At 62.2% G+C, this 25,222-nt stretch overlaps 1 protein-coding gene across 12 annotated transcripts in view; it reads right to left on the bottom strand.

The window, feature by feature from the left end:
- Positions 1 to 1,259: 1,259 nt before the first annotated feature.
- Positions 1,260 to 25,222, bottom strand: part of FBRSL1 (fibrosin like 1) — an 82,121-nt gene continuing 58,158 nt past the window's right edge. Inside the window, exons 6-20 of one of the 12 annotated variants that reach the window (XM_072953509.1) lie at positions 14,310 to 14,355; positions 13,126 to 13,350; positions 12,825 to 12,930; positions 11,960 to 12,123; positions 11,687 to 11,886; positions 10,806 to 10,856; positions 10,521 to 10,616; positions 9,908 to 9,976; positions 9,723 to 9,752; positions 9,450 to 9,599; positions 8,012 to 8,141; positions 5,653 to 5,730; positions 5,363 to 5,446; positions 4,885 to 5,089; positions 1,260 to 3,385 (exon numbers count right to left, since the gene is read on the bottom strand). In XM_072953509.1, coding sequence (XP_072809610.1) covers positions 2,464 to 3,385; positions 4,885 to 5,089; positions 5,363 to 5,446; positions 5,653 to 5,730; positions 8,012 to 8,141; positions 9,450 to 9,599; positions 9,723 to 9,752; positions 9,908 to 9,976; positions 10,521 to 10,616; positions 10,806 to 10,856; positions 11,687 to 11,886; positions 11,960 to 12,123; positions 12,825 to 12,930; positions 13,126 to 13,350; positions 14,310 to 14,355 — 2,556 coding nt within the window. In that variant the 3' untranslated portion in view covers positions 1,260 to 2,463. Of the gene's footprint in view, positions 3,386 to 4,884; positions 5,090 to 5,362; positions 5,447 to 5,652; positions 5,731 to 8,011; positions 8,142 to 9,449; positions 9,600 to 9,722; positions 9,753 to 9,907; positions 9,977 to 10,520; positions 10,617 to 10,805; positions 10,857 to 11,686; positions 11,887 to 11,959; positions 12,124 to 12,824; positions 13,046 to 13,125; positions 13,466 to 14,309; positions 14,356 to 25,222 lie in introns of all 12 variants that reach the window. The other 11 variants (XM_072953503.1, XM_072953502.1, XM_072953504.1 and 8 more) reach the window with 11 other exon arrangements.

Here is a 25,222-nt window from a genome sequence, read left to right as displayed (position 1 = left end):
CTCCCCTCTTCCATCTTCCAGCCTGGAACTCTGAGGCACCAGCAGTCACCTATGACCCTGAGGACACGTTGGGTACCATGGAAACCACGGCAAAGGGCAGGGCAGCTGGAAAGTGGAGTGAGCCCTGGGACAGGTGACCTGAGCAAAGCCCTCACCTGCTCAACCAGACCCCTCAGAGAAGCCTGCACCCTGACCTAGGTCACGGCTTCTCTTCTCACCTGTTCCTGGCAACTGAGCGTCACTCCTAAATACATCATCCAAAATGCAAGGTCCTGGCTTCTTGAAGACTTGAAACTTTTTCAGGGGAGAAGGAGGTAATTAGGGTTATTTATTTATTTAGCGGAGGGACTGGGGATTGAACCCAGGACCTCATGGATGCTAAGCATGCGCTCCACCACTGAGCTACACCCTCCCCCCTAGATTTGAAACATCTTTCACCGAGCACAGATGAAGCCCTACGCCTGCACTTAGAGACCACGGTATGTGAAAAATACGTAATACTGGCGTCCCATCCATGTGGTGGTCTCGGCTGATGCTGTTAAAAAAAAAAACAACTCCGTAAGAGGTGTAATGTATTGGAAATAAATGTAAAAAAGATGAAACGGCTGTTATTTGATCATGATGAAATGATTTTCTCAGAAAAACCAGTATCAACAAATGGTAAAACTGTTGCGGTTTCCAGACACAACATCAGCCGAGGAGAACCACTGGCTTTTCTCCACGTCACCAGTAACCAGGGAGAAAGCACAATAAAACAACATCCCTTTCAGATCAGCGGCAACATTATTCCGTGCCCAGTACCACCCCTTCCTTGTCCTCATGCACCAGGGCCATGGGACGGCGGGCCCACCGGGCGGGCCGCTTGCCCCGATTTTCTCTTTGATGCACCCACTGCGCCGCCAAACCGCCTGGCACCTGGTGCGAGGGAGGAAAGTCTCAACAAAGGAAGGTGCAGCTCCGCCCAGCACCGCCCCCAGTGGCCGCCAGGTGGCACTGCAGGCCGCCAGCCGGTGACGGCCGCGGGAGTCTCCCAATGCTCCCCTGACCGGTCGGGGATGGGGCGGCGGGGGCCTCCTCCACAGACCCTGAAATTTCCCTTTTCAGCAGGAAAACAGCAATTTGCCCACGGCTACCCGCGAATTTTGGGGGACGCAGCCCTGGGAGGTAGTCGCTGGTCACCAGCAAAGGATGAGGGAAAGAACCAAGGGTGTGTGCCTGACCTCCACCTGCCACAAAGCCCCACAAAACACTCAACCAGCTTTTCCTCCAAAATCAAGGCTGTATTTATCTTCATTGGTTGACGGGTGAACAGGATGCTTAAAGTAACTGGAGTTGACAGTGGAAAAGGGGTTGAAAATACAGAATCGAGCAAAGCAAAGAGGTGCAGCTGGCTGAACTGAGGCTCAGATGCCGAGGACACAGGTGTAGACATCGGGAAACGAGGGACACTGACAACGGGGCCCGGTGACATTCACAAGTGATGAGGGCAAAACTGAAACCAAAAGGACATTGTGCTGAGGCCCCGGCTGGTGGGAGCACGTGACACAGACGTCTTCCGCTGGCCTCCGTGGAGAACAGGTGTCCTTTCGTGATTAGCCGTTTTGGCCTCTTTGCTTCCAGGGTTCCACCCATCTGGTGTAGGTTCCGGGTTGCCGCAGTCAGCACGAGGGGCAGGTGCCCGCCGCCCAGCGCTTGCATAGTTGAAGGACGTTGCAGGTGCACGTCTGCGGGCATTTCCAACTGACAGCCGGCGGCTTTTGTGACCATGTTGAGCAAATAACCAGAGTAGTTTCTAGAAACTGTTTTTATAAAGTCTACCTAGATTAAGAATTTAATAACGTCATATATTTATATTAACAGACTATTTACACTTTAAAAAAACTGAAAAAGAAACCCTTTTACACTTCTGCATAATAAGGCAAAAAAAGTTTTGTACATTATTAATTTTCTTAATATATATCTGTAACTTCGGTTCCAAGTACCAAGGGAGGGCCAGGGCCGGGCCTGAGTGGGGTCCTCACAGTGCGTTGGACAAAATGACCGTTTTTTCCTCTATAAATAAGACAAAAAACCCCTAGGGCTCTGGAGAGGGATCTGAGGCCATTGCATCGCAAATCCAAACTAAAAAAAGCAAAATTCTGTTTTGTTTCTTTTCAATGTCTAAATAGCACAAAATTGAAAAAAATACAAATCTATTAAAAATGCTTCTCACCCTTGGGAAAAAAGGTACAAACTTTAATTTTTTTTTCCAGTAGCCTAATCTCAAGCTCGAAAAACAAAAGATCACCCCAGAAAAGCTGTGTATGAAATCCCCGACTCCACAGGCTGCGAGTGGAAAGGCGAGCGTCGCCCCAGGACCGATGGAACTGTGCTTTAGTTCTAGAAAGGTACATTTAGAAAAGTTGACAGCAGTGCGTTGGCGAAGGGGCGTCTGTACACGGGGCGGGCGCGACCGCGCGGCGACTACCGCGCCTCCACCTCCTGCGGGTTGCGGGACGGGGAGTAGTCGCGCGCCTCCCCGGCCGCGCGGGCCCCGAGAGGCGTAGTCCTGCTGCGCGGCGGCCCCGGCGGGGTGGGGGGCCCGCCCGCGGTCACCAGCGGGGGCGGCGCGCCCAGTGCGGCGGCGGCGGCGGCGGCGGCGGGCGGGGTCCGCGTCAGGAGCCCTCCGTGCAGCGCGGCGGCGGGCGCGAGGCGCGGGTAGTGCAGGGCGCCCAGCGCGGGCAGGAGCGCCGCGCCGTCCAGAGCGGAGCCAGCGGGCAGGTGCGGGGAGGCGGCGCCCAGGTGCGGGGAGGCGCCCAGGTGCGCGGCCCGCGCGCGCTCCAGCTCCTCGCGGCGCGCCTCCCGCAGGCGCTCGGGGCTGTAGTCGTGCGGCTCGCGGTCGCGGTAGGGGCGCTCGGCCGGCTCGAGGAGGGCGGCGGGGCCCGGGCCGGGCAGGGCGCGGCGAGGCAGCTCCAGGCCGCGGTAGGCGTCCCGCAGCGGCTCCCACGCGAAGCCCAGGCGCTCGCGGCCCGCGGGGCCCGGGCCGAGCTGCAGAGGCGCATCGCCGTCCTCCCCGCGCTCCTCCTTGACCTTCACGTCGCCCGGGGGCCGCTCGGCCGACGCCTCCGGCGGCTTCCCGGGCTCGCGGCCCAGGAAGCCGGCCAGGCGCAGACTGTCCCCCAGGGCTGCCTTGCTTTGGGGTGACGGCAGGCGCGCGGCCAGCTTGGCGCCGTCCTCCTTGGCTGGGGAGCGGCTCTCCTTGACGCGGGGCTCGGCCTCGCGCTCGGCGGGGACCCCGGGCCGGCCCGGATCGCCCTGGCCGCGAAGCAAAAGGCTGCTGCTGGGGTGGCCCACCGGGGCTACCGGCGAGGCCCGACTCAGCAGGCGTGTCTTCTCCAGGAGGTCCCTGGGAGCAACAAAGACAGTCTCTGCTCAGCCAGGCAGGACACCCCGCAGCAGGCTCCTTTGCCACCAAGTTCCCACCTTCAGGCAGCAAGGCCATAGCCCACTGCTGTGACCTCACGGTCCTTGGCAAGGGGGTAGGGTTGGGGGTTCGTGGAGGTCCACTGAGCACCCCGGGCACCCATGCAATTGCTAATAGCACCCTGTCAACCCATGTGGATGACCATGTACACCCCCATGCCTGCCTCCCCTCTGTAAACAACTTGGAGACCAGCTTTGCAGCAGAACCTGACTTCTCCACCTGCACCCAGGCTACTGAGCTTCTAAAGCAGAACAGGTCTTCAGTGAGGAACGCAGGGGAGTTCCACCTGGGCCCCAGACCCACTGGAGGGATGGGGGCCTGGGAGTCCTCTCTCCAGAGTGTGTGCGGCCTGGCTGGGCTCGCCGCAGTCCAGCCGCCCTGTCATAGGCTGGCTCTCACCATCGGAGGTGCCATTCTGTCTGCACTTTTTAGCTCTTGGCCCCTGAGGCTGGGGGCTAGGAGGGCACGGCCTCCGCCCCGATGAGGGGCTGTGAGGGCAGCTCGGCTTGAGTGGTTAGACGGGGCTTCTCTTCCCCTCAGAGTCCCCAGGTCCTCCTCCCCCAACAGAACCCTCAGTGCTGCACCTGGTCACCATCACCCTCTTGACCCTGAGGTCCCCACAGGGGACCCGCAAAGTTCCCCAGGCCCCTGATTCTCTGCAGTGACAGTGCTGTCCTGGGACAAATGTCCCCACCATCTTCCATGCTAATTCAAGGCTGCCTTCTCCCCCACCCTGCCCTCCCTTGAGCTCCACCCTATGTACCACAACAGTGCCTGGCATGCAGAGATGCCCAGGAGTGGAATGCCCTAAATTCTGGATTTGGAAAAGTGGGGGGAGGGGACGTGGGTGGAAGGGCAGGACAGGGAGCCCTTCCCTGTTCCTGTCCACAAGGCTGGCCCAGGACTCCCCAACAACCGTCAGGCCCCAAATTGCCGCTGACCTGGGAACATGGCTCCCACTTCCCCTGTGCTGGCCTAGCTCTGCTGCCCACTGGGGAGGGGGGCACACAGACAAGCTCAGCCCCCATCCTCCAGCCCAGATCCCCCCTCCAGTGTGCAGCAGCACCCTCTGCCCACCCAGAACCAGGTGTGAACCAGGTGGCTCAAATGCCCTGCTGATCTGAGCTCCCAGGGACCTCCAAGGAAGTGGACCCTTGCCCTGGGTGGTGCCTGCCCAGATCCTGCCCCAGCAAGGGTCCCCTGTGGGGGCAGGGTGGGGGGACCCTCTGCCTCCAGCCTATCCCAGCCCCGAGAGTGCAGCCTTCACACCCTCCCAATGAAGAGTTCCAGGGCAGAGCTCAGTTTGCACCCAGGGCTCAGCAGAGCTGGCTGGGAGCTGCTGGGAGGGATGGGAGTAGGGCGAAGGGGGGCAGGAAGCCAGCAGGGTCGGGGAGCTAAGGGGCAGGCAGGTCCCCACTTACCGCTCCTGCTCCTCCTTGCCCTTGTCCGGCTCTCGGTCGTGGTTGGTCAGGGCTGAGACCCGCTCGGCGTCTGTGGGCTTGGGCCACGGGGGTGGCGTGGGGAAGGAGGGTGGTGCCCGGTGCAGCCGGTTCCAGGCCTCACGTGGGCTGGGCAGGCCGTGCAGTGTGGGACCCTCCTTGGGGGCAAAGATGCTGCCGCCAGGAGCTGGGGGGTGGGGGTGGGTGGCAGTGGGAGAGTGAGGTCTGTCCAGTGCCCCATCCACCTACACCAAGGCCCCTGTGGAACCGCTGGGGGAAAGCACTGGATTCCCAGCCCCAGGCCCAGGTGTACCCCAAGGAGCAGCTGGAGGGGGATGGTTGCCCTGGCCTTGGTGCAGCTCAGATGGGCGCAGGTGTGGGTGAAGAACGCATGTGCGTGCACCTGTGTGCGAGGGGAGGGTGCGGGCGCAGGGAAAGCAGACGGCACGTGGTCACTTACTCAGCGTGTGACTGCCCAGGCCTCCGAAGGCGTTGCTGCCCAGGCTCCCCAAGCCCCCAAAGGTGCTCGATCTGCTGAAAGGGTCTGTCGGGGCAACCAGGGCTCAGGGGTCCCCATGTGTGCACCAGGCACCCCCTTGCACCCCGACCCACTGGGTCCAGAACCTTGCAGGTGCCACCTATGCAATCTGAGGGGTCCCCTGGTTCTCAGGGTCACTTCCCCACCTACATCCCCCAGCCTTGAGGTCAGCAAAGGCCAGCTGGACTGCATGGACCTCGGGGGGCACGTACCTGCCAAGTGACCAGTGGGTAGGAAGCTGCCAGGATGGGCTGAGGGTCCGAATGGGTTGGTGGGGGGATGGGAGGCACCTGGTGGGGGGAGGAGTAGGTTGATGGAGGCCTGAGTGCACCTGGGGCCTCCCATCTGCAGCTGGTTCCCAGGGTGGGTGCACCCCAGCTTGCTCTACCTCGCTCCAAGCACAAGACCAGGAAGGGGCTTTCGTCTCCCAGGGATCTGGAGGGCCTCGAGGTGGGGGCAGGCAGGGACGGAGGGAGGGGCTGATGGCCGTGGGGCCCCCAGAGGAAAAAGGGCAGAAAAACAAGGCTCAAGGCTGAGCCCTCTTGGGCTGCCCCCGAAGTCACCCCCTGGACTTTCTAGCCAGAGCTAACAAATGATCCCAGTCACCCAACTGGGGGTGGGGCCCGGGTGCTGACGGGCACCGGCCTGTGTCACGGCTGCCGAAGGAGGAAGTTCCTCCTCTGGTGTCCCCTGGCTGCAGGCCACCGCTCCCAGTGTCACTGCGGCATCAGCCCTGGCTCCCAGCACCCCTCAGAACCAAACCTGGAGGGCAGCATGGCCCTGAGAAGGGGTGATCAGGACACGGCTGATCCTGCCACTTAGGGTGGGGGACCCACTCATCAGTCCAGAGGTGGATCTCTGGTGAAGCCGGTGACATGGGCGCCCCCTCATGTCCTTCCAGCTCCCTCCACCTCAACAACAGTGCCTCCCAAGTGCCTGCTGGTGAAGGCTGCGGCCGGGCTCCTCCAGCCAGACACATGCAGGTCCGAATCTCCACAGAGCTCCCAACGGGAAAGTTACCCTCACTCCTAAGTGACTCTAAGTCAAAGATACCAAACCACTAGTTAGGACACAGCGGGCCCCAGGGCTAATGAGACGGCGTATCAGAGCACGCGGAGGGTGACTGGGGAAGCGTGTTGCCTTAGAAAGGGACAGGAGGAAAGGGAAAGAGGGTGGCAACCTCAATACAGATGGAAGGAAGAAAACACGCCAGAGACGGAGGAGCGAGCAGAGCCAGCCACAGGACGGTGCCAGACAAGCAAGGAGGTGACCAGGTGTCCAGGGACGGACAGCCCAGTCCCAGGAATCAGACGGTCTCGATGGGGCCTGTGCTGGGGGAGGCAGAGCAGGACGGGGCCCTGGGTGGGTGGGGCTCAGGCCCCACAAAGTACAGAGTGGCCCAGGCTGTAGCCCGTGGGCTCTGGTCAATGAAGGCTGCTGGCTTGCAGGGCTGAGCCCCGGATGGGAGGCCCTTTGCTTTCTGAGGGACCCAGATGCCTGGGAGGCCCCTCTGCGTGGGCTGGGGCCTGGGAGCCATCAGGGCAGTGGAGCTGGGGCTGACCATGCTCATGAGGCCAGCCAGTGTGACCCCATCCACGCCCATCACCCCAGCATGCCGACGGGACGCACTCACAAGCCACATGTCCACCTGCAAGGGGGCACTGGGTGGTGGTGGGTATACATGGACTCAGAGCAGCAAAACGGGAGGCCAAAGAGCGGTTGGGGAGGTGACACCTCTGAGGAGGTGACATCCTGCTAGGGCCTGACAGCTGGGGAGGAGGGAGCAGCAGGCCTGGAGTGCAGGCTCCAGGCCGCCAGCCTTGGAAAGGCCTGTGTGCACAGCTGCCCTCGGCTGGTGTCTGGGAACTTGAGTTTCAGGAGGCTTCTCACTTTCCTCTCAGGAATGCCTCACGCACGCTTAGGGTGCTCGTGCCAACAACGTGGCTTATGCTGAGCACCTGTTCTCCCTCTGGGAGTCGGCTGTTTTGGAACCTGCAGGCAGAGGCGCCTGTGTGACCGGCCCCTAGTAAGACCCTGGGCTCTGGGTCTCTCTGAGCTTCCTCGGGTGACAGCGCCTCTCACGGTGTCACCGCTCCTGGCTGGGGAAACGAAGTGTGTCCTGTGCTCCTGACTCTGACTCTCCGCCCTTCCTCCCTGGCTGACTGCTGTGTCTGTCTGTCGCCACGCTCCAGCTGGGGGTGATGTGCGCTGGGTCCTGGGGTTGATCCCAAGGACGCTGACACAGCAAGCCCCTGGAGGGGTGCCGGTGCGGGCGAGCATGGGGGTTCTCAGGAGCAGTTTCCTTCCATTCTGAGAAAAGCCGAACCTCCCCAGGAGGGAGGCAGGGACTGGGAGGCCCCAGGCTAGCAGAAGCATCTGCGGGAGGAGAGGGGTGAGCACAGCAGGACTGCCAGGGCCTCGTTCTGGCACCAAGACACGAGAACGCTGCCCAGCGGCTGGAGCTCTGCTCCCGTACTGGCCAGAGCGACGAGGCGGGGCGCTTCTGCCCGAGGCAGGCCCCTGCTCGCCCAGGGCTGGGGCCCGCACCTCCTGCAGCCCGGTCCACCTTACCGGAGCCGGAGAAGAGGGGCCGGGCCAGGTCCTGCGGGTAGTGGAACCCGGCGAACACTCCTGGGGCGGGGGGTCTGCCGAACAAGTCCAGCTTGGTGCCCACGTCCAGCTTGTGGGGGTCCAGCTGCAGCTGCCGAGACAGAGCACGTGCTTGCTGGGAGGCTGGGCTCTCTGTGCTGCCAGGGCCACGCCTGCAGCCCTGAAGAGCCAGCAACGAGCTGGACCACAAGTGCGGTCCTGCCTGCTCCACTGGCCTCGCCCGGCAGGCGGTCGGCCAGGTTAAGACTCATCCCAGTCACGCTCCAGCCGACTCAGGAAAACCGAAATGTCGTCAATGACCGATGCAGGAGGGTTTTAGGGGAGGTGTCTCCTTTCTACACAGCCTTTGAAAGCTGGTGTGTTTTACGCTTAAAATGCATCTCAGCTTGGATGCTATATTTTTACTGGAAACACTTTGAGTTTAGATTTTGTAAAGTTGAGCTGAGAAAGTGCATTCACACCTGAGTCATTCCAGTTTTCCAATGACTCAATTCAGAGCCAGTATTAAGATTTAAATTGATTAAAGTTAAATGAAACTTGGAAGCCAGTCCCTCAGCAGGAGGGCCACAGGAGGCACGGGGCCTGGCTGAGTCCTTGGTTCCACCTGCTGTGGTGGCAGGGACAGCCCCCCGCCCTGTCGCCTCCACTGTGCCTTCGAGGGGGTCCTATCTGAACTTCTGCATATGGAAACACACGGGACTCCGTCACACATCCCTTCCCGTGACTGGTCCTTGGTAGCCTGTTTAGGACATGATGATTTTAAAACATTCTGTATGGTGTAACACGTGTTACCGGGTATGGCAGGAAAGGGTGCTGGGACTCTCCTGTGATATGGGGGGGGTGGGGTCCCATCCTGACCTCCTGGGAGGGGCCTCTTCCCTGCGTCACTCGGCCAGGGTGCCTGGCACCACCCCCTGGGATGGGGATGGCCCCGAGCTAGGTTCTTGTTCACTGTCTGTCCCTCCCAGGAGCACACAGGCTCCGTGAGCACTTTTAGTCTCCTCTGTCCACTGCTGAAAACCCAGGCACATAGCAGGCACTTAATGAAGGAGGCAGGGCCAAAGGTCCCCAGGAAGGCTTGACTGGCGGTGGGACCAGCACAGGTGCCCATGGTCACCAGGACCGCAGGGTCGGCTCCTCCCAAACCCCCACCTAGGTCATCCTGGGAGAGCAGGGGGGAAGGGACCTTGAGTTCCCTGCACACGGCTCCTGCCTCCTCCCTGGCTCCAGCCCATCATAGCCCAGCCCAGCACCCGGGCAAGGGGCACACTGCAATGCCTGAGGATCTTGGACACACGTGGACACACGGGAACGCTGGGGAGGACGTGGCCCCAGAAGGGTGTGTCAGGGATGCCCTCTGATGCTAGGCCTGGCTGGTAGGACACGCAGTCAGGCTCACCTTTATCTTCTGCTGATGGTGGTAGATCTGCCAGGCAATCTGCACGTGCACCGCACACCACTTCCCAGGTTTCTGCCACGGGGTGGGCGACAGGCTCAGCTGGGAGGCCAGGACCGCCTCGCTCTGGCCTGCTGTATCACCCCCAGACTCCTGTGGGCACAGTGCACCCCCATGGCCACCCAGGAGGTACCCAGAGTCCTCCCCAGCCTCAGACCTTCCCTGAGGTCCCACCAGGCCTCTCCCTCCCAAGGTGAGACGTGCACACACACTCACCCTGACTGCTGTCCGGTACGGGTCGGACACCTGTCATCAACGGAGAAGGAAGCATCAGGCCCAGGCTGTGCAAGCAGCCGAACCCCGGGGGGGTTGAGCACACACCTAGGTGGGCCTCCACGAGTGGCTGGGAGGGGTCAGGCTGCCCCCACGGGCAGAGGGAGAGTGGGAAGGCAGCAACCTACCCCGGGGGCTTTCTGCAGGAGGGTGTGAACAGCACTGGCCCGGCCTGTTACCTCGAGTGGGTTTGAAGTCTGAGGGGAGAGAGGTACAGGGCCTTGTAAGACATCTCTGCAGGTCCCAGGAGGCAAGAGAGCCCCCCCGGTGCCCATGCCTGCCTCACCCGCTGTGGGGCCCAGCACATGGCCACCCAGGGGCTGCCCGGTTTCCCACCGTATCCTCAGTCCAGAGGTTTCTGAACAGGTGGGAAGAGGCTCCTCCAGTGTCTCCCCGAGGCCCAAGACAGCCCCGCTTCAGAGCAAGCCCAGCGCCTGGTCCTGGGCCTCGGGGGGCCTCCTGCCACGTGGATGGCCCCGTGCGGCCCCCTACCCAGATCTTACCCTGCGCTGCTCCTCCCACCCCCAAGTCTCAGCGCTCCCAGCCGAGGAGGGTGAGAATGGGCGAAGCAGGGCTCTCCAGGTCCCCTGGTGGACAGAGGGCCCCACCAAAGGCCCTCGCCTGGGATCACAACACGCACAACGTCACGAGAGGCAGCTGGAGCTGCCCGGGGTGGTGGCTGGGGGGTGGTCCTGCAGCCCCCACACCCCGTGCCCACCCTGTCCTGGGAGGAGCTGGTACCTTGGGCTGAAAAGCACCCTGCAGGGATCCAAAGGGACCTGGGTGCGGGAGCAGGGCGGGCAGTCCGGGGACGGCTGGAGGGAAGGGCGGGCAAAACTGCAAGAGAAGGAAGGGGGGGCGTTCCAGGGGCCTTGGCTGGGTGCCCGGGTGTCCCTGCCCCGTCGCCCCCACACTAGTTGGGAGGCTACAGCGACAAGGCGCAGCCCTACCCTCCACACCCCCCAACGCTGAGCCCGCCTGGAGAGGCCCGAGCAGACTGCACGGGCCGGAGCGCGGGACACTCACATTGGAATGTCGGAAGTAGGCGCTGTCCAGCTTGGGCGTGTACTTGTCAAACTGGAAGGGAAGAGGGCAGAGGGTGAGGCCTCCTGACCATGCCGATGCCCTCTACTGGGCCAAGCCCCCACCCACCCCGTCAGGCCAGGCAGTGGCCAGGATGCTCATCCTGGCTTCTGACGCTGGGGGCCTCCAGCCAGCTGTCCCCCAGGCTCCCCGAGGGTGCTGCCCCCATGGTCCTGAACAAATTCCGTGGGGCCCAGGTTCTGACTGGGCAAGGCCCTTCCCTGTCCTGCCGGTCCCTCCATGGGATGTGCAAGCTGGCCGACTGGGTGGCCTACAGGTGCTGCCAGCTGAGGCTGGGAGGTGGTTGCAGCCATGATGCGGGGGTGGGCATGGAGCCCAGGGCTGGTGGTCAGGCTGCAGGACACACACAGGCCACCAGCAAACTGGTCAAACTGTCAAAGCAAAGCTGGCGGGAGCAGAGGGAACTCTGTCCTTCCCTCAGCAGCTGGCTCAGGAGACGAGACCTCGAGGCCTGGGAACATGGGAGGGGTCCTGGTTCCCACGGCCCCTCAGTCCTGTCAGGCCTCCAGACCTGCTGCCTCTCTGCCAACTGAGACGTTGAGGACCCCACGTAGATGCAGCTGGCCCCATGGCCATGTTACACACCGGGGGGATATGGGGCGCTCACTCAAGCCCAAAAGAGCGGCGGGGTAGGAAACATGGAGGTATGACCCGGGCGGGGACCAGGAGGGGCTGGATGAACAGACGGACCGATAGGGACGGTGTCAGCCTGCGTGCGTGCGGAGAGCGTCTGCGTGTGCCTGCTGCGTGTCCCACGCCCGGGCGCCCCCGCCCACCCGCCCGCCGGCACGCGGCCTACGCACCGGCGGGGGTGCGGCGGGCGGCAGGAGCGGCGTCGGGGGTGGCCCGGCAGGGAAGGGGGCGAATGTGTGTTGGTGCTGGTGTGTGTGCTGGTGTGTGTGTTGGTGCTGGTGGAACTCCGCCCGCAGCAGAGCTCCCGGGCCCAGGGGGGCGCTCTGGACCAGAAAACGCGCGTTCAGCTCTTGCCTGAGCAGCTCGTGATCTACAAGAGAAAAAGAGAGAGACAGAGAGGCACGTCGGCCGCGGGCTCCCGGCGGGGCGAGGCGGATAGTCACCTGGCACTCCCGGTTTCGGCAGGCCAAGCCGTGGTGGCCGCTCGCTAGGTGCGGGCCCCAGGGTGGAGGTAAGAGAGGTGCCTGTGACCAAGTACCAATCAGAATCCCCGAATGAGGCTGGCAATACATGATTGGCTGGCTGAATGAGATCAACAGGCTGGCATCTAAAGGCAAGAGAGAACACCGTGAGCCACCCTGGGAGCCCCGGGAGACAGCCCCTGCCCGTCCTGGCCACTACCCTGGGGAGCCCGTCCAGTCACCCCCAGACCACTGTCCTGGTCCCATCCTGGGGTGCCAAGCTGCCCCAACCCTGACTTAGAACTTTAGAAAGATACTAACACCCACAGAGATGACCTGAGATTGGGCCACGAAGGGGCACCTGCTGGAATCAAGCAGGAAGGGAGAGGCCAGGCTGGGCCAGGCCGGGTGCTGTTCACCTGGGACCCCTCTACTCCACAGTTCAGCCCTGCTGCCCACCCCCCCACCCCCAGCAGCCTAGGAATGAGGGATGGGAGCAGCTCCAAGCTCCACCAACCCCGTCCCAGGCAGCCTGATCAGGCCTGGCAGGGGTTCAGGATGAAACAGGGTGTATATATGTCTGTGTGCTCATGTGTGTGCAACTATGTATCTGTGTGCGTGTGTGCAGGACCGAGGCCCAGGCAGGAAGCTTCCTCTGCCCTGGGAAAGGCAGCTTGCTGGGGCTACAGGCTCTGGGGCCCCACCATCCGGCCCAGTGGGTCTGGAGGAGCAGGTGGGAGAGAAGTCTGCGCCTCGGAGGCTGGCACCCCTCCCCCCAGGGGTGAGGACCCCAGAGTGGAGGTGGGCAGACAGTGACCCCGGCCCAGCCCACGGTGCCCGGACCTACCGGCAGGGTGTCCTGGGATGACCAGGCTGTTGGCCGGCAGCGCCGGGGGCGGGGGCAGTGTCGGGGGGGCGGCGAACATGGCCGCCGCGTGGTGCTGGTGCTGGGCCTGCGAGCGGAGCGCCAAGTGTGAGGTAGAGAGGTGGGGGCCTGGCCCGTGAGGCGACAGGGACGCGTGCTTCGCGAGCCCCAGGCTGGCGCCGCTGCTGGCGCTGCTGCTCCTGCTGCAGGGATGGGGGAGGGCTCAGTGCCCGGCCGCACGCCCCGCCCCGCCCCCCGCGGCCAGGCCCCGCCCCGCGCCCACCTGAGGCTGTGCAGGCCGTTGTGCGCGCCGTGGCTGTGGCCGTGGCCGTGGCCTGGGAAGGCGCCCGCAGGGAGAGGCACGTGCGTTGGGAGCGCGGCCCGGGGCTGCGGAGGCGCAGGGGGCGGCTGCAGGGCGAGGCGGGGCAGAGCCGGGGCTTCCTTCTTGACCAGTGGGCTGGCTGGGGCACGGGGCTCCGGACCGGCGGAGGGCAGGGCAGGTGCGGGGCTGTGCACGGGGGGCAGGAAGGGCGGCTCGGTGCTCAGCTCACGGCTGCGCTCCAGGCCTGAGACCTTGGGTGCTGCCCCAGCCTTGGCCTCGGACTTGTCGCCCAGTGTGGGGCCTGTGGAGAGAGGGGCCGGAGTGCGCCCAGGGTCCAGGCTCAATACTGCAGTCCACGACCCCGGGAGGAGCCTGGTTTCTGATGGGGAAACAGGCAGTGTGGAGCCTGCCCCCCCAACACTTCAGTCCCCATCCCTCCAGTGAGCCCCCCACCCCAGGCTGCCCACCCTCCAGGGAGTGTCCTGCACCTCCTGACCATGGTGATTCCACTGCAGGGGCTATTATGGCCCCATTTTACAGACGGGAGACTGAGGTGCATGGGGGAGTGGGCCCAAACAGGGTGACACCACCCAGGCCACAGCCACAACCGGTGGGATGGATCACAAAGGCCTCTCCTGGCCTCGATGGGACCAACCCTGGGCATGCCTGTCCAGAGCACAGCGGCCAGAAGAGCTCTCTGGGACAATGCAGTGCCGGGTACGGGCCTGTCGCACTCAGGGTCACTGGCTTGGGGTGTGGCCAAAGAGTGAGTCCAGTCCATTTCATTTCAATGCAAACAGCCGCGCACCTGCAGTGGTGGCCGGGAGCGGGGGGCGGGGGCCCAGCTTCACGAGCCGTGAGCTGCTGGCCATCCCCAGGGCATCTGACCCCTTGAGCCTGGGGAGGGCCTCAGAACACACATTCCTAACAGTCCCCAGCGGGTGCAGGGACCCCACTTTGGGAACCACTGCTCCAGAGCTGCCTGTTCTTGTGGTTTTCTCGGGTCCCATCCCTCAGTAAATCCCAGCACCCAGCTCCCGCCCCAGGCACTGCACCTGACACTCACAACAGGACCGAACCTGGGTCCCCTGACTTCAGGAGTGTGCCCTGTCCACTCCTAGAGGCCAGGAACCCAGGCCACTTACCTTTATCAGCTGCCGGGGCAAAGAGCTTCTCGGAGCCCACAGACGCCTGGAAGAAAGAGGGGACGGTCAGAGACCAGAGGGACCTACAAGGTTGGGGCAAATCTGGCCCTCGCTCCCTGCCCCTGGCACCCAGGGAACAGGTCTAGAAAGGTTCTGTGTGTACAATGGCTGCCCAGCGGGGCAGGACACACCTTTTTGTGCCCAGTGCTCCCGTGTAGGAAAGTGACCACACCCAGGCCCGGCTGTAAGTACTCAGACACAGGTCACTCAGCCTGTGGCCAGGGAACCAAGGGTGCCCCACTCTGCAGGAATGCAGGGCTCAGCACGGCCCTGCTGGGTGGGGAGCTAGGACCTGGGAATCTGGGCGCCTCCCTGCAGAGCCAGCACCAGGAACCTGAGGGCTCTGCTGGGCCTGACACTGGAGGCGGCAGGGTCTGGGAGCAGAGCTGGGATGCCCCCGCCCCCTGGCCCCAGGCTGCAGGACACCACTGGCCACACCTCAGAATGCCTAAGTCACAGGTCTGGGGACCACGGCCACCGTGATGCACTGACTGAGCTGAGAGTGGAGAGGGCCACTCCGAGTGGGGGCAAACCGGCTTCAGGAGGGACCATGGCAGTTTTTGATGGTCCCCTGCCCCAACTCAGCTGCTCCCCTCCCAGAAAGACACCCGGGTGTGTGCAGGGCCTTGGTAAGGGCAGTCAACCCCAGTCCCTGCATCTGCTCAAGCCCCGGGCACCACGTCTCTGCTGCCGGTGCCTACCAGATGCCCCCGTCCTGGCTGCCGGGAAGCAGCGGTTGCTGGGGGTGGGAACGGGGACTGAGTACCAAAGGGCATGCGGATGGCCACTGTCAAACAAGACAGGACACAGCTTGGGTTGGCAAGGGTGTGGAGAAACTGGAACCCTTGTGCCTTACTGGTGGGAATGTAAAAATAAAACAGTGCAGTGGCTGTGGAAAACAGTATGGAGGCTCCTCAAAAACCGAGACAGAGAACTACCATACGACGCAGCAGTCCCACTGAGGGCATGTATCCAAAGAACTGAAAACAGCCTCCAGCAGATACCTGTCCACCCGTGTTCACGACAGCATTATTCACAAGAGCTACAACATGGAAGCACCCCACGTGTCCATGAATGGATGCATAAGCAAAATGTGGTCCATGCACACAGGGAAATATTATTCAGCCTTAAAAAGGGAGGAAATTCTGACATGTGCTGCGATGTGGATGAACCTTGAAGACGTTATGCTATGGAAAATAAACTAGACACAAAAGGACAAATGCTGTGTGATCCCACTCACACGAGGTTCCGAAAGTGGTCAAATCCATGGAGATGGAAAGCAGGATGGTGGGGCTGGGGACTGGGGAGTTAGTATTTATTGAGGACAGAGTTTCAGTTTGGGAAGATGAAAAGTTCTGGAGAGGGATGGTGGTGACGGTTAATATGAATGTATTTAATGTCCCTCGATTGTACACTTAAAAACGGTTAAGATAGTAAATTTTGTTGTGTGAATTTCACCATGATAAATAAAACATTTAAAGAAAAAAGCATGAAAGAGAAAAAGCATAAAGCTCCCAAAATGGGACGATGAGAACACTCTCTGACTGTGGTGGGTACTTAGTGGTATGTATGTATCCAAACACATCAAACTGTACACTTAAAAAGGTGTATTTTACTGCATGTAAATTATGGTGCAGGAAAACCGACTGTAAGATGGGGACTGTGGCAAGAACAGAAACAAGAACCCCAGACAGCCAGGCACACACGGGGCCCAGCAGAGGCCAGGGCAGCTCTGCCTGGAAGGCGGCTCCCAGGGTCGGAGTCTCTCCAGACTCACTGCCGTAACCGTGGAGAGCGAACCCAGGAACGTACCACAAGACACTTGTGCTGGAGTAGGGTCACCCTTCCTAATCATGTCCTGGGAAGCGGCAAAGGGAAGCAGGTGCCAAATGCAGCCTGAAAACACAGCCCCAGGCTGGACCCGGACCGGCACCGGAGGGGAGGCAGCCTGCAGCCAGGCCGGCCCAGAGCTCTCACGGCTGCAGAGGGGCCCACAGCTGGCCTCAGACGCAGGAGAGCCCTGGAGAGGAGGGTGGGTGCAGGGGTGCTACTCCCCCATCGGAGCAGGGGTGGTGGGACATGGAGGGTCCTCTCGCAGCGGAGCACAGAGGCTGAGGCCGGGGCATGTCCCATGCAGGGACACTGTGGCTGTGACCTCTTCCTGTGTTTGTTTCTGAGGCTTTCTGTACGGCGAGGAGCAGCTGTCAGAGAGCCTGGATTGTCGCCTCACCCCAGAGGAGTCCCCATGGGGATGAGGGGTCCATCTGAGCTGGGGGTCCGCAGAGGCAGGATGGGGGGTGGTCAGCGGCGCCTGCCCTCCCACCCCTCAGGGCCAGGATTCCACCTCAGGACCGGGATGAGGACAGCGCACGCCAGTTTGCTCTGCACCAGGCTCCGCCCACAGCTGGGAGCTACAGCCTGCCTCTAGGCATGAGGCCAGTTGCACCTGGGGCCCTGTACCCTTGGGCGAAGGCACTGGGTCACCTACGCTCCCACCCTCCCAGAGCCCACCCAAAGAAGCCCAGGCCTAAGAGGACTGGACCCTCACTGTGACCCCAGGAGGGGGTCCTGTTGTCACCTCCATTTGAGGTCCAACAGCAGTGCCCTGGTAACAGCTGTTGTCATCATTACCTGGTCTCATTAACACTCTCACAAATTAATTCTCCATCTAACAGCCAAGAGCATCTTTAAAAACCAAATCAGAACAAGTCACCTGGGGACTGAAAATATTCCAGTGCCTTCCCACCGCCCCCAGCCCGGCAAGGGCTGTACCAGCTGGCCCGTCTGGGCCCCAGGCTTACCTGAGGCCCCTGGCCCTGACTAAGTGGCTTCAGCTGCGTTCCCCAGCCCCTCACCTCCCCAGACCCCTGTCTGAGGGTGCCACCTACTAGCTGGCACAGGTTTGAGCCCTGTTCACTTGAGGCCCTGCACCAGTGGGAAGAGGGTGTGAGTGCACCCGCCCCACGAGATGAGCCAGGAAGGGGCGGCTGCTCCCCTCTCCTGAGGCTGCCCCTTAAGGTCCCAGTACCTGTGGCACTGACAGCCCCTCTGGGCCGCAGGGATGCTGCTAACCACGCAAGCAGCCTACGAGGGTCCCCAGCAGTCCCAGGGGTGTCCTCAGCAGGTGGAATGAAGGAGCTCAGTGGCTCAGCTGCAAAGCTGTCATTACCCTCCAGGAGCGTGGCTGCTGGGCCACCAGGAGGGGGAGGGCTACTCCATGGCAGGTCTGTCTCGACAGAGTGCCTCAGCGGCGCCCCATGAGCCCTCCCTGGAACCCACTCCTCTGATACAGCCTGGAAGGGAACGTGGCAAACGCGTCACTGAAAAACAAGTTTGTTCCTGTGGGGCAGGACTGCTCCCGGTCCCAGCCTGGGGAGGCACAGATGAGCAGCAAGTTCAGTTAAGGCTGCAGGGCCTCTGCCCTGTGGGGGAGGTCCAGCCAGGCTGGTTCTGGTTCAGCCCAAGGCCCAAGGCTGGAGCACTGGCTCCCAGAGCCAGGAGGTGGCGCCCCAGACACTGGGAAAGTCACGAGAGAGGAGTGGAGAAGGCAGGGAGCAGCAGCCGCGGGGAGTGTCTTCCCTACCCCTCCCCACCCCCGGGATGCCGCAGGGCAAAGGCAAAGGCAGACAGCAGGTGTGAAGGCCACTCTTCCATGTCCATCTGGTCCCCACACTCCCAGTGCCCAAGTTAAAGTTTCCTCAGGGAAGTTGAGGGTTCCAAGTCCCCTCCGGGGTTTAGGCAAGGACCTGGCAGCCTTCCACCGCAGGGCGAGGACCTGGACACCTGGCCAGGCACAGCCACGCCCACTGGAGAAGGCCCTCAACAAACACCCGCAGGCACCCCTACCTCCCAGGACCTCTGGGGGCCTGGGCCCAGGTTCCCGCCCCCTTCCAGCACAGGTACAAAGCCATCCCCGTTGGGACCAGCCCCCTGTTCTTTCTCTTCCAAGACAAGGAGTCTGGAACTGGCCGGCTGACTCAAGGTGGGTGGGCAGCCCCAGAACCACCACCGGACCTGTGCTAATAACTTCCCAAGGATTATATACTGGGACCTGACCCAGGCGGAGCTGGCTGTCACATCCTCCAGTCCTGGCGCTGAGCCTGTGTGGGGGGTGGAAGGAAAGGGTCACTTCGGGACAAAGTACACGTTGGAGGTCCCCGGGCTGCAGGTTCAGGGTCCCGGTGGAAGGAGGATGCTCGGTAGGGAGAGTGTCCGAGCCAGCACTCACTCCTCAGAGGTGGGCAATCCCGGCCGAGTGCAGAGATCACAGCGCGCTTTGTCTGCGAGGACCCGACCTGCAGGGCAGCCTCGGCTCAGACACGCGGCACAACCTCCGTCGACCGCGCCCCGCCCCAGACAAAGAGCTCCAACTCCGGGCAGGTGAGCGAGGCGGCCGCCAGGAGCCCGGGTGGCCGAGCCCGCGCTGGGACGCAGACAAAGACGCGCGCCCCCCACGACGCCCGGGCCCGCCCCAGCCGCGGGCCCCCCAGCGCCCTAGCGGAGGCTCCATACTCTCTGCGGGGGCGGCACCCGCGCTGGTCTACCGCCTCGTGCACCGGGGGGCGCAGTCGGAGGTATGAGGGGTCTCCGCGCGCCCGGCTCCCGAGAGAGTCGGAGTGAGCAGATCACCGGGGGCCTTTCCTGCTCCCCGCTCCTCTGGTGGGAGGCGGCTGCTCTCTTAACCCCGACCCCCCAAGTCCCAAGTCCCTCCCCGGAGCCACTAGCGCGCACTCACCGCGCGGGCACCCCGGGTCTGGCGCGCTCTGCAGGCGATCGCCGCTATTCCTCGGGCCGGAACCGAAGCCGAAGCCGAAGCCGGGCGGCATGGACGCGGGCAGCGGAGCACGGGCCCCCGCCAGCCTCGGCCCGTCGAGGTGGCCTCTCTCCCGGCGCGCCGTGCCTAGCCGGAGCCCCGGCCGGGGGCGCGCACGGGCCACATCTGTCCACCGCGCCGACTCGGCGCGCTCCGGGCGGCTTTCGGTGCGCTCTGGCTCCCGGGCACCGTCTGGCGCGGCGCGGGGCCCAGAGGGAGCGGCGGCAGCGACGGCGGCGGCGGCGGGCGCACTGCTGGCGGGCGCGCAGAAAGCGGCGAGCGAGAGCGGCGGGGCGGGGCGGGGCGGGGGCGGGGCGCGGGCAGGCCCGACTAATCCAGCCCCGAGGCGCGGATCTGCCCGCGCAGGGCTGCCGGCTTGGGTTCGAGCGATCACCGTCCCATCCCCGCCTCAAGGTCAGGGTGCGCGATGCCAGCTGTACGGAACGCTTTACGGACTGACTCCTCCGATGCTCACAGCAATGAATATGGATGGATCTTCCGCCCAGTTTACAGAAGGGGAAACTGAGTCACACAGTGGCGAGGTCGAGGAATTGGGACTTAGAAGAAGGACAACAGACGCCCCACAATGTCCAATGTAAGCCCTGCCCTCGGTTTCACCATTTGCGAAATGGGGACGCAAGGTGGGAGAAGGGGTCCAAGCAGTTACTGTAATTGCAAACTGCCCAGCACTCGCCAACCGTGACCATCGCTCAGGAGCCCTCTGGCCACTCCGTGGGCCACAACTGAATTCAGATCCCAGGGGAATAACTGCCCTTTGAGAAGGCCGAGTATATGCCCGACACCTACCCACGCGCACGGGGCTGGCACCTTCCATTTCAGAGCGCACAGGCCGAACACCACACTGCCAGCAGCACGACTCCCAACCACGAAACGTGCTGTGAAGAAGTCCACGCAAGGAAAGGGCCGAGCGGCGCTGGGGAGCAGTTTGACAGCCCCGACTCTAAGCTGCTGTGGGGCTGGGGGCACCTGGAGGTCAGCTCTGGTGGAGCATCCTGGGACCCTTAGCTTAGACCCCAGGTTCAGGGCCTGCATAGACCTGCCCTAGGCAGGGAGATCAGCGGCCGGTCCTTTCAGTGGGAAAGCCCACAGCCATTCAAATGGACCGTAGGAACCAGCTCCAGAACTGTATGTGCTGGTCCAGTGTTTCCTTTTCAAAAGGTGACAAAACACAGGCGAACACACGCACTTGGAAAGCCCACGGGAAATCTCCAGTGTACAGAAGAAATGGCCAACGGTGCTTAAAAGCCCTAGGTGGGGCTTTTAAGCCCTTTTGTTCTGTTTGAATTATATACCGATTATATGTATTCCCTTTATGCCCCATAAACTTCATGCCCCCAATCCTGTCTTCGGGCCTGGGTGCCCCCGTGCCTGCCGCATCGTGCCCTAGCTGGGTCTTGTACTCGGCCCCGACTCCAGGGCCTCTGGCAGCGAAGGAGAAAGACGTTTGTGCAGCAGGATGTCTGGATCTACCTCTCTGTGGTCAGCAGCAAAGGAGCCCTAACCCAGAAATCTGCAAATAGTTACCCTACATGGCAAAGTGGTTGGTCATGAGCTGACCCCGAGATGGGGAATGATCACCTTGACTCCCACAGGGAGACTCCTGTGACCTCCAGACTGAGAGATAATAAATGTGTAGTATTCAGCCACCAAGCTCGGGATAACTTGTCACAGTCGCCACATTCTACTTCCACTCACATCCAGGCCCCCAGTGAGGGGACAGGATGCAGAAGAACAAGTCCTTGGGCTGCACAGAGCTGCCCACCTGCCCCCATCAGCAGGCCTGAGCCAAGTGCACGCCTAATGGGGGTGACAAGCAACACACAGGGAGAGAGTCAACACCAGTGCGGACGGGGAGGACAGAACAGTAAGGGCGACGTGAGGAACAGTGACAATGTGCTGTTCTGAATGGCAGCTGGGGGAGTCTCCCCATGAGGGGCATTTGAGCTGAGACCTGGAAGATGAGGACCAAGCTGAGGGAACTCTGGGGAAGAGCCCTCTGGGACGGCTAACAGCCAGCGCAAAGGCCCTGAAGCAGGAACAACCTGGCAGGGCCATCCAGGGAGGTGGGGTGGGGGCACAGGGCCTCGGGGGCCGTGAGGGAGCCTGGGCATTTGTGTCGAGCAACAGGAAGAGGTGTGTGTTGGGGTGGGGTGTTTAAGGAGGAGAGGGATGGTAACGTCTTCAAGACCCTTCTGTAGGATCCACCCCAGGGCCGGGGACCAAGGAGCTGCTGTGACACGCAGGTGTGGGGATGAAAGATGGGTGGAGGCCGCTCCTGAGAGGGGGGCATTGGCGATGTCGCCAGCAGCTGGTTGTGGAGTTGGGAGTTCCGTGGGGTGGTGACTCTGGTGCATCGTGTCAGGCACTCTGCACAGACTGGGCTAATGAGTCCCCGCGGCCCGGGAGGTGTGCTGGATCACCATGCCGCCTATGGATGGGGCGGAAGCAGAGGCTAGTGTCTAGCAGCCAGGCTGCACCCAGTCTCTCCCCGGCTGCCCGGAGACCCCCCCCCGCAGTGAGAGGGCCCAGGAGCCAATGGTGGTGGGGGGAGAGTGGGCGGGAACTGAGTGGCTGGGCCAGCTCCTGGCCCCAGGAGCAGCTAAGGAGATTTGCCAGCCCCAGCCTGGCCTTGTCACCCGGGTCCAGAACAAGTCCCCATCTCCTCTCTCGGGGCCTCTCCCACCACTGCCTCAGAACTTGGAGGAGCCCGTCTTCCTGTAAGGGGCTGTGACAGGAAAGATCTAGTGAGGTGAGAAATCTAGAGGGAAAAGGAGTGGGAATAGATTATCAAGAGAAATAAAGGGAGCCATCAGAAAGCACGGGGAGCAATGTCAGACAGGCCGAGCCCACGTAACGCACTCAGGGCCCGCATGACAGTGGTCGGGGCACCGCGACTCGGAGCTCACGGTTCAACAACCAGTCTTACAACTGCTGTTGTCACGCGGAGCAAGGGAGAGGTGTCATCACAGGGCCCACGAGGGGGCTCCACCCTCAACTGGGGGGTACTGGGAGCGCTCACCCCACTGCCATTCAGCAGCGCCAATCAATGGGCACCCCTCTGCTGGGCTGTGGTGGTGACAGCTGGCTCGCTCCCTGTGGGTGCCTTTGTGGGGGACAAGCGGATGCAGAGGCTGCAGATGAAGAAGGCCTGTGGGCCGTGTGACAAGGACACCTGCGGAGACAACACCCCATGCATGCGAGGAGGCCAGTGTGGCTGGGGGGTTGTGTGGGGAGGGGGCAAGGAGTTCCCACCCATCCCGTCCAGCATGGGCCTGGCCTCCCTTGCCTTGGTCAGTCCTTGCTGCGCTTCGAGAGTGGCCTCACCCAGAGTGACCCCATGGGTGTGGACTGGAGCCCAGACCCGCCCAGCCAGGTTGGCAGGCTCAGCTGAGGGGAGGGCATGGGGGGAAGGGTCCTCACTAAGTGGACATGTCCATCATCGGGGTCCAGTATTGGGAAAGAAGCAAAAGCCAGAAAAACGTACAGATGCTCACTAACGGGCTGACCGAGGGTGAACTCGGACGCGGCTCCACGCTGCCTGGCCTCCTTACAGACCAGAAAATGCACATTCAGTGCAAAGCAGCTGTGAGTGGGAAACGCAGACTGCGCCAAAGACGTGGGGTTTCATGCACCTGAGAAGACCCTTCGGGAAGCCTCGGAGGAGGGAGCGTCGGATGGGCTAAGAGAGGCTTCTAAGGCCGCCGCCCCTGGTGCCGGAGGCCCTCGGCCCTCTGCTGTCCTTGGCGCTGCGGCCACAACAGACCTCTGTGGCTTGTGCTGTCCACGAGGTGGCTGCGAGCAAGATGACAGGGCAGCTCGCAGTGGCTGAATGTGGCCCCCAGGGATATGCACACCCCAAACCTCAGGATGTGATCGTATTTGGAATTAGGGTCTTTGCAGCTGTGATGAAAGATGAGGATGTTGAGGTCAGCACATTCTGGGCTAGGGTGGGCCCCGAGTCCTACAACTGTGTCCTTCTGCACAGGGAAGACACTGACCCAGGGGGAGGTGGAGACGGCAGCGATCCGGCCCCCAGCTAAGGAAGCCCGACGCCACGAGAGGCAGGAAGGACCCTGCAGAGGGCGCCCGGCCCTGCCCACTACCCTTGTGTGGTGCTTGAGTCCAGTGAGGTCTGAAGCAGGCATCCCTGAGGGTAGTGTGTCCTCAGTCGGTGTCTGGAGCTGCAGCCATGAGCTCTGTGTATCGGGAAGGGGTATGGGCGTGAGTGCCCAGGAACGCATGTGTGGGAGCGTGCAAGTGTGCAGTGCCCGGTAGCTCCCGGCCCCCTGACATCAGCTGAGTGGTAGATGCAGGAGGCAGGCCTGGGTCTTTTCAGCCAGCACAGCTGCAAAGCCCTTCCTCTCTCAGGAGCTGGGGTCTGCAGGTCCCAAGGCGGGCGGGGCGGGACAGAGTAGGGAGATGCCCTCTGGTCTGGCTGGGGACCAAAGCGGCAGAGCCCTGAGGTGACTGTAATCCAGCTCTCCGCTGCGGCAGGGCCAGGGCGTGTTGGGGGAGGCGGCTGGTCTGGGGGACCGGGGTGGGTATCTCAGCCGCCCCTAACCCCTGCCCCATTCACTATACTTGTGCTGTGCGGAAGCTCTGACTGTGTCCGGAAGCACCTGCTTGTTTTGTGTGCTCAGCCTCCGTCTGCGCCCTGGAAGATCCCATGGTTCCCACCGGCCCCCTATGCGCCCCAAGGTAAGGACCACACATCCTGCAAGCCTCCACCCAGCCCCTGGTGCCCCCTGGCCCAGTGGGGCCTCCTTTGAGGCCAGCAGGCCAGGTGGGGTCCGAAGGGACTACGACCCCTCCGGGACAGAGGGGTAGAGCCTGCCCAAGGGCCAGAGGACAGCCTCCCTCTAAGCACCCAGGCAGCCAGCGGCAGCCCCAGGGCGCCCTGGGGAGACGGCGTCGGGGGTCGACTTGGGAGATGTCCTGGGGGTGTAGGCGCCCCCACATCCTGCTTAGCTAGTTCTGGCAAGGCCAGAGTGCGGAGGGGGCCAGGCCGGGTGAAGGGAAGGAGGGAGGGGCAGAGGGTTCCCACCAGGGAGGTCTTCCAGCCTCCTCTGCCTGCCTCCCCCCTTCTCCTCAGCCTCAGCATCCCCGTCCAGCTGGAAAGGTGCAGGTTCACAGCACGCAGGTGCTGAGTGCCCCTGGCGGGAAGTGACTCTCTGCACCTTAGCTTTCTGCTGAGCCCAGCAGGCACCCCCATCACCTCTGCTGGGCTGGGCCTCGAGCTATGCAGAACTTGTGAATGGGCGCCTGGGGTCCGTGCGCACCCCCATTCTCTGCCTCCGGGGGCATCTCTGTCTGCCCCCAACAGCTCTTTCCAGCCAGTTCCCTGATGGCACAAGGGAAACCCATTCTCTCCTCCCAGCCAATTTCCATATTCACTCAGGCTACTGTGAGTTGAGTTTTTGTCACTTGCACTCTGGCCTTCCTCGCCTCTCTTACCCCAACCTGCTTCTTCTGGACCCCTGGTCTTAGAAAACACTGTACACACTGTCCTGAGGCTGGAGACCTGGGCACTGTCTCCACCCGTGGTAGGAGAATGACAGCCTCCAAAGACGTCCACATTCTAAACCTCAGGACCTGTGAGTGTCACCTTATGGAGCCAGAGGGACTTTGTAGGTGTGATGAAGGATCTTGCAATGAGGAGCTTATGCTGATAGGCCTGGGTGGCCCCACTATGGTTACAAGGTTCCTTATAAGAGGGAGGCAGGGGGGTCAGAGTGAGAGGAGACACGGCCACAGACGCGGAGTCAGAGCAATACGAGGAAGAGGCCACAAGCCCAGGCAGCCCACAGAAGCGGGAAAGGCAAGGAGCCACGTTCTCCCTGGAGCCTCCAGAAGGAAGCAGACCTGCTGGGACCTTGATTTCGGCCTAGCGAGACCCATTGTGGACTTGTAATCTCCTGAACTATAAACTTGAGCTGTTTGAGGCTGCCGAGTGTGTGTCAATTTGTTTCAGCAGTTGTCGGACATAACACCACCCCCAGCTCTGCGTCGCCCACTGGGA

Source organism: Vicugna pacos, chromosome 32, assembly GCF_048564905.1.
Source record: "Vicugna pacos chromosome 32, VicPac4, whole genome shotgun sequence".
Lineage (NCBI taxonomy): Eukaryota > Metazoa > Chordata > Mammalia > Artiodactyla > Camelidae > Vicugna > Vicugna pacos.
The sequence above is the reverse complement of the archived record's forward strand: the minus strand, read 5'-3'. Positions and strand labels throughout refer to the sequence as shown.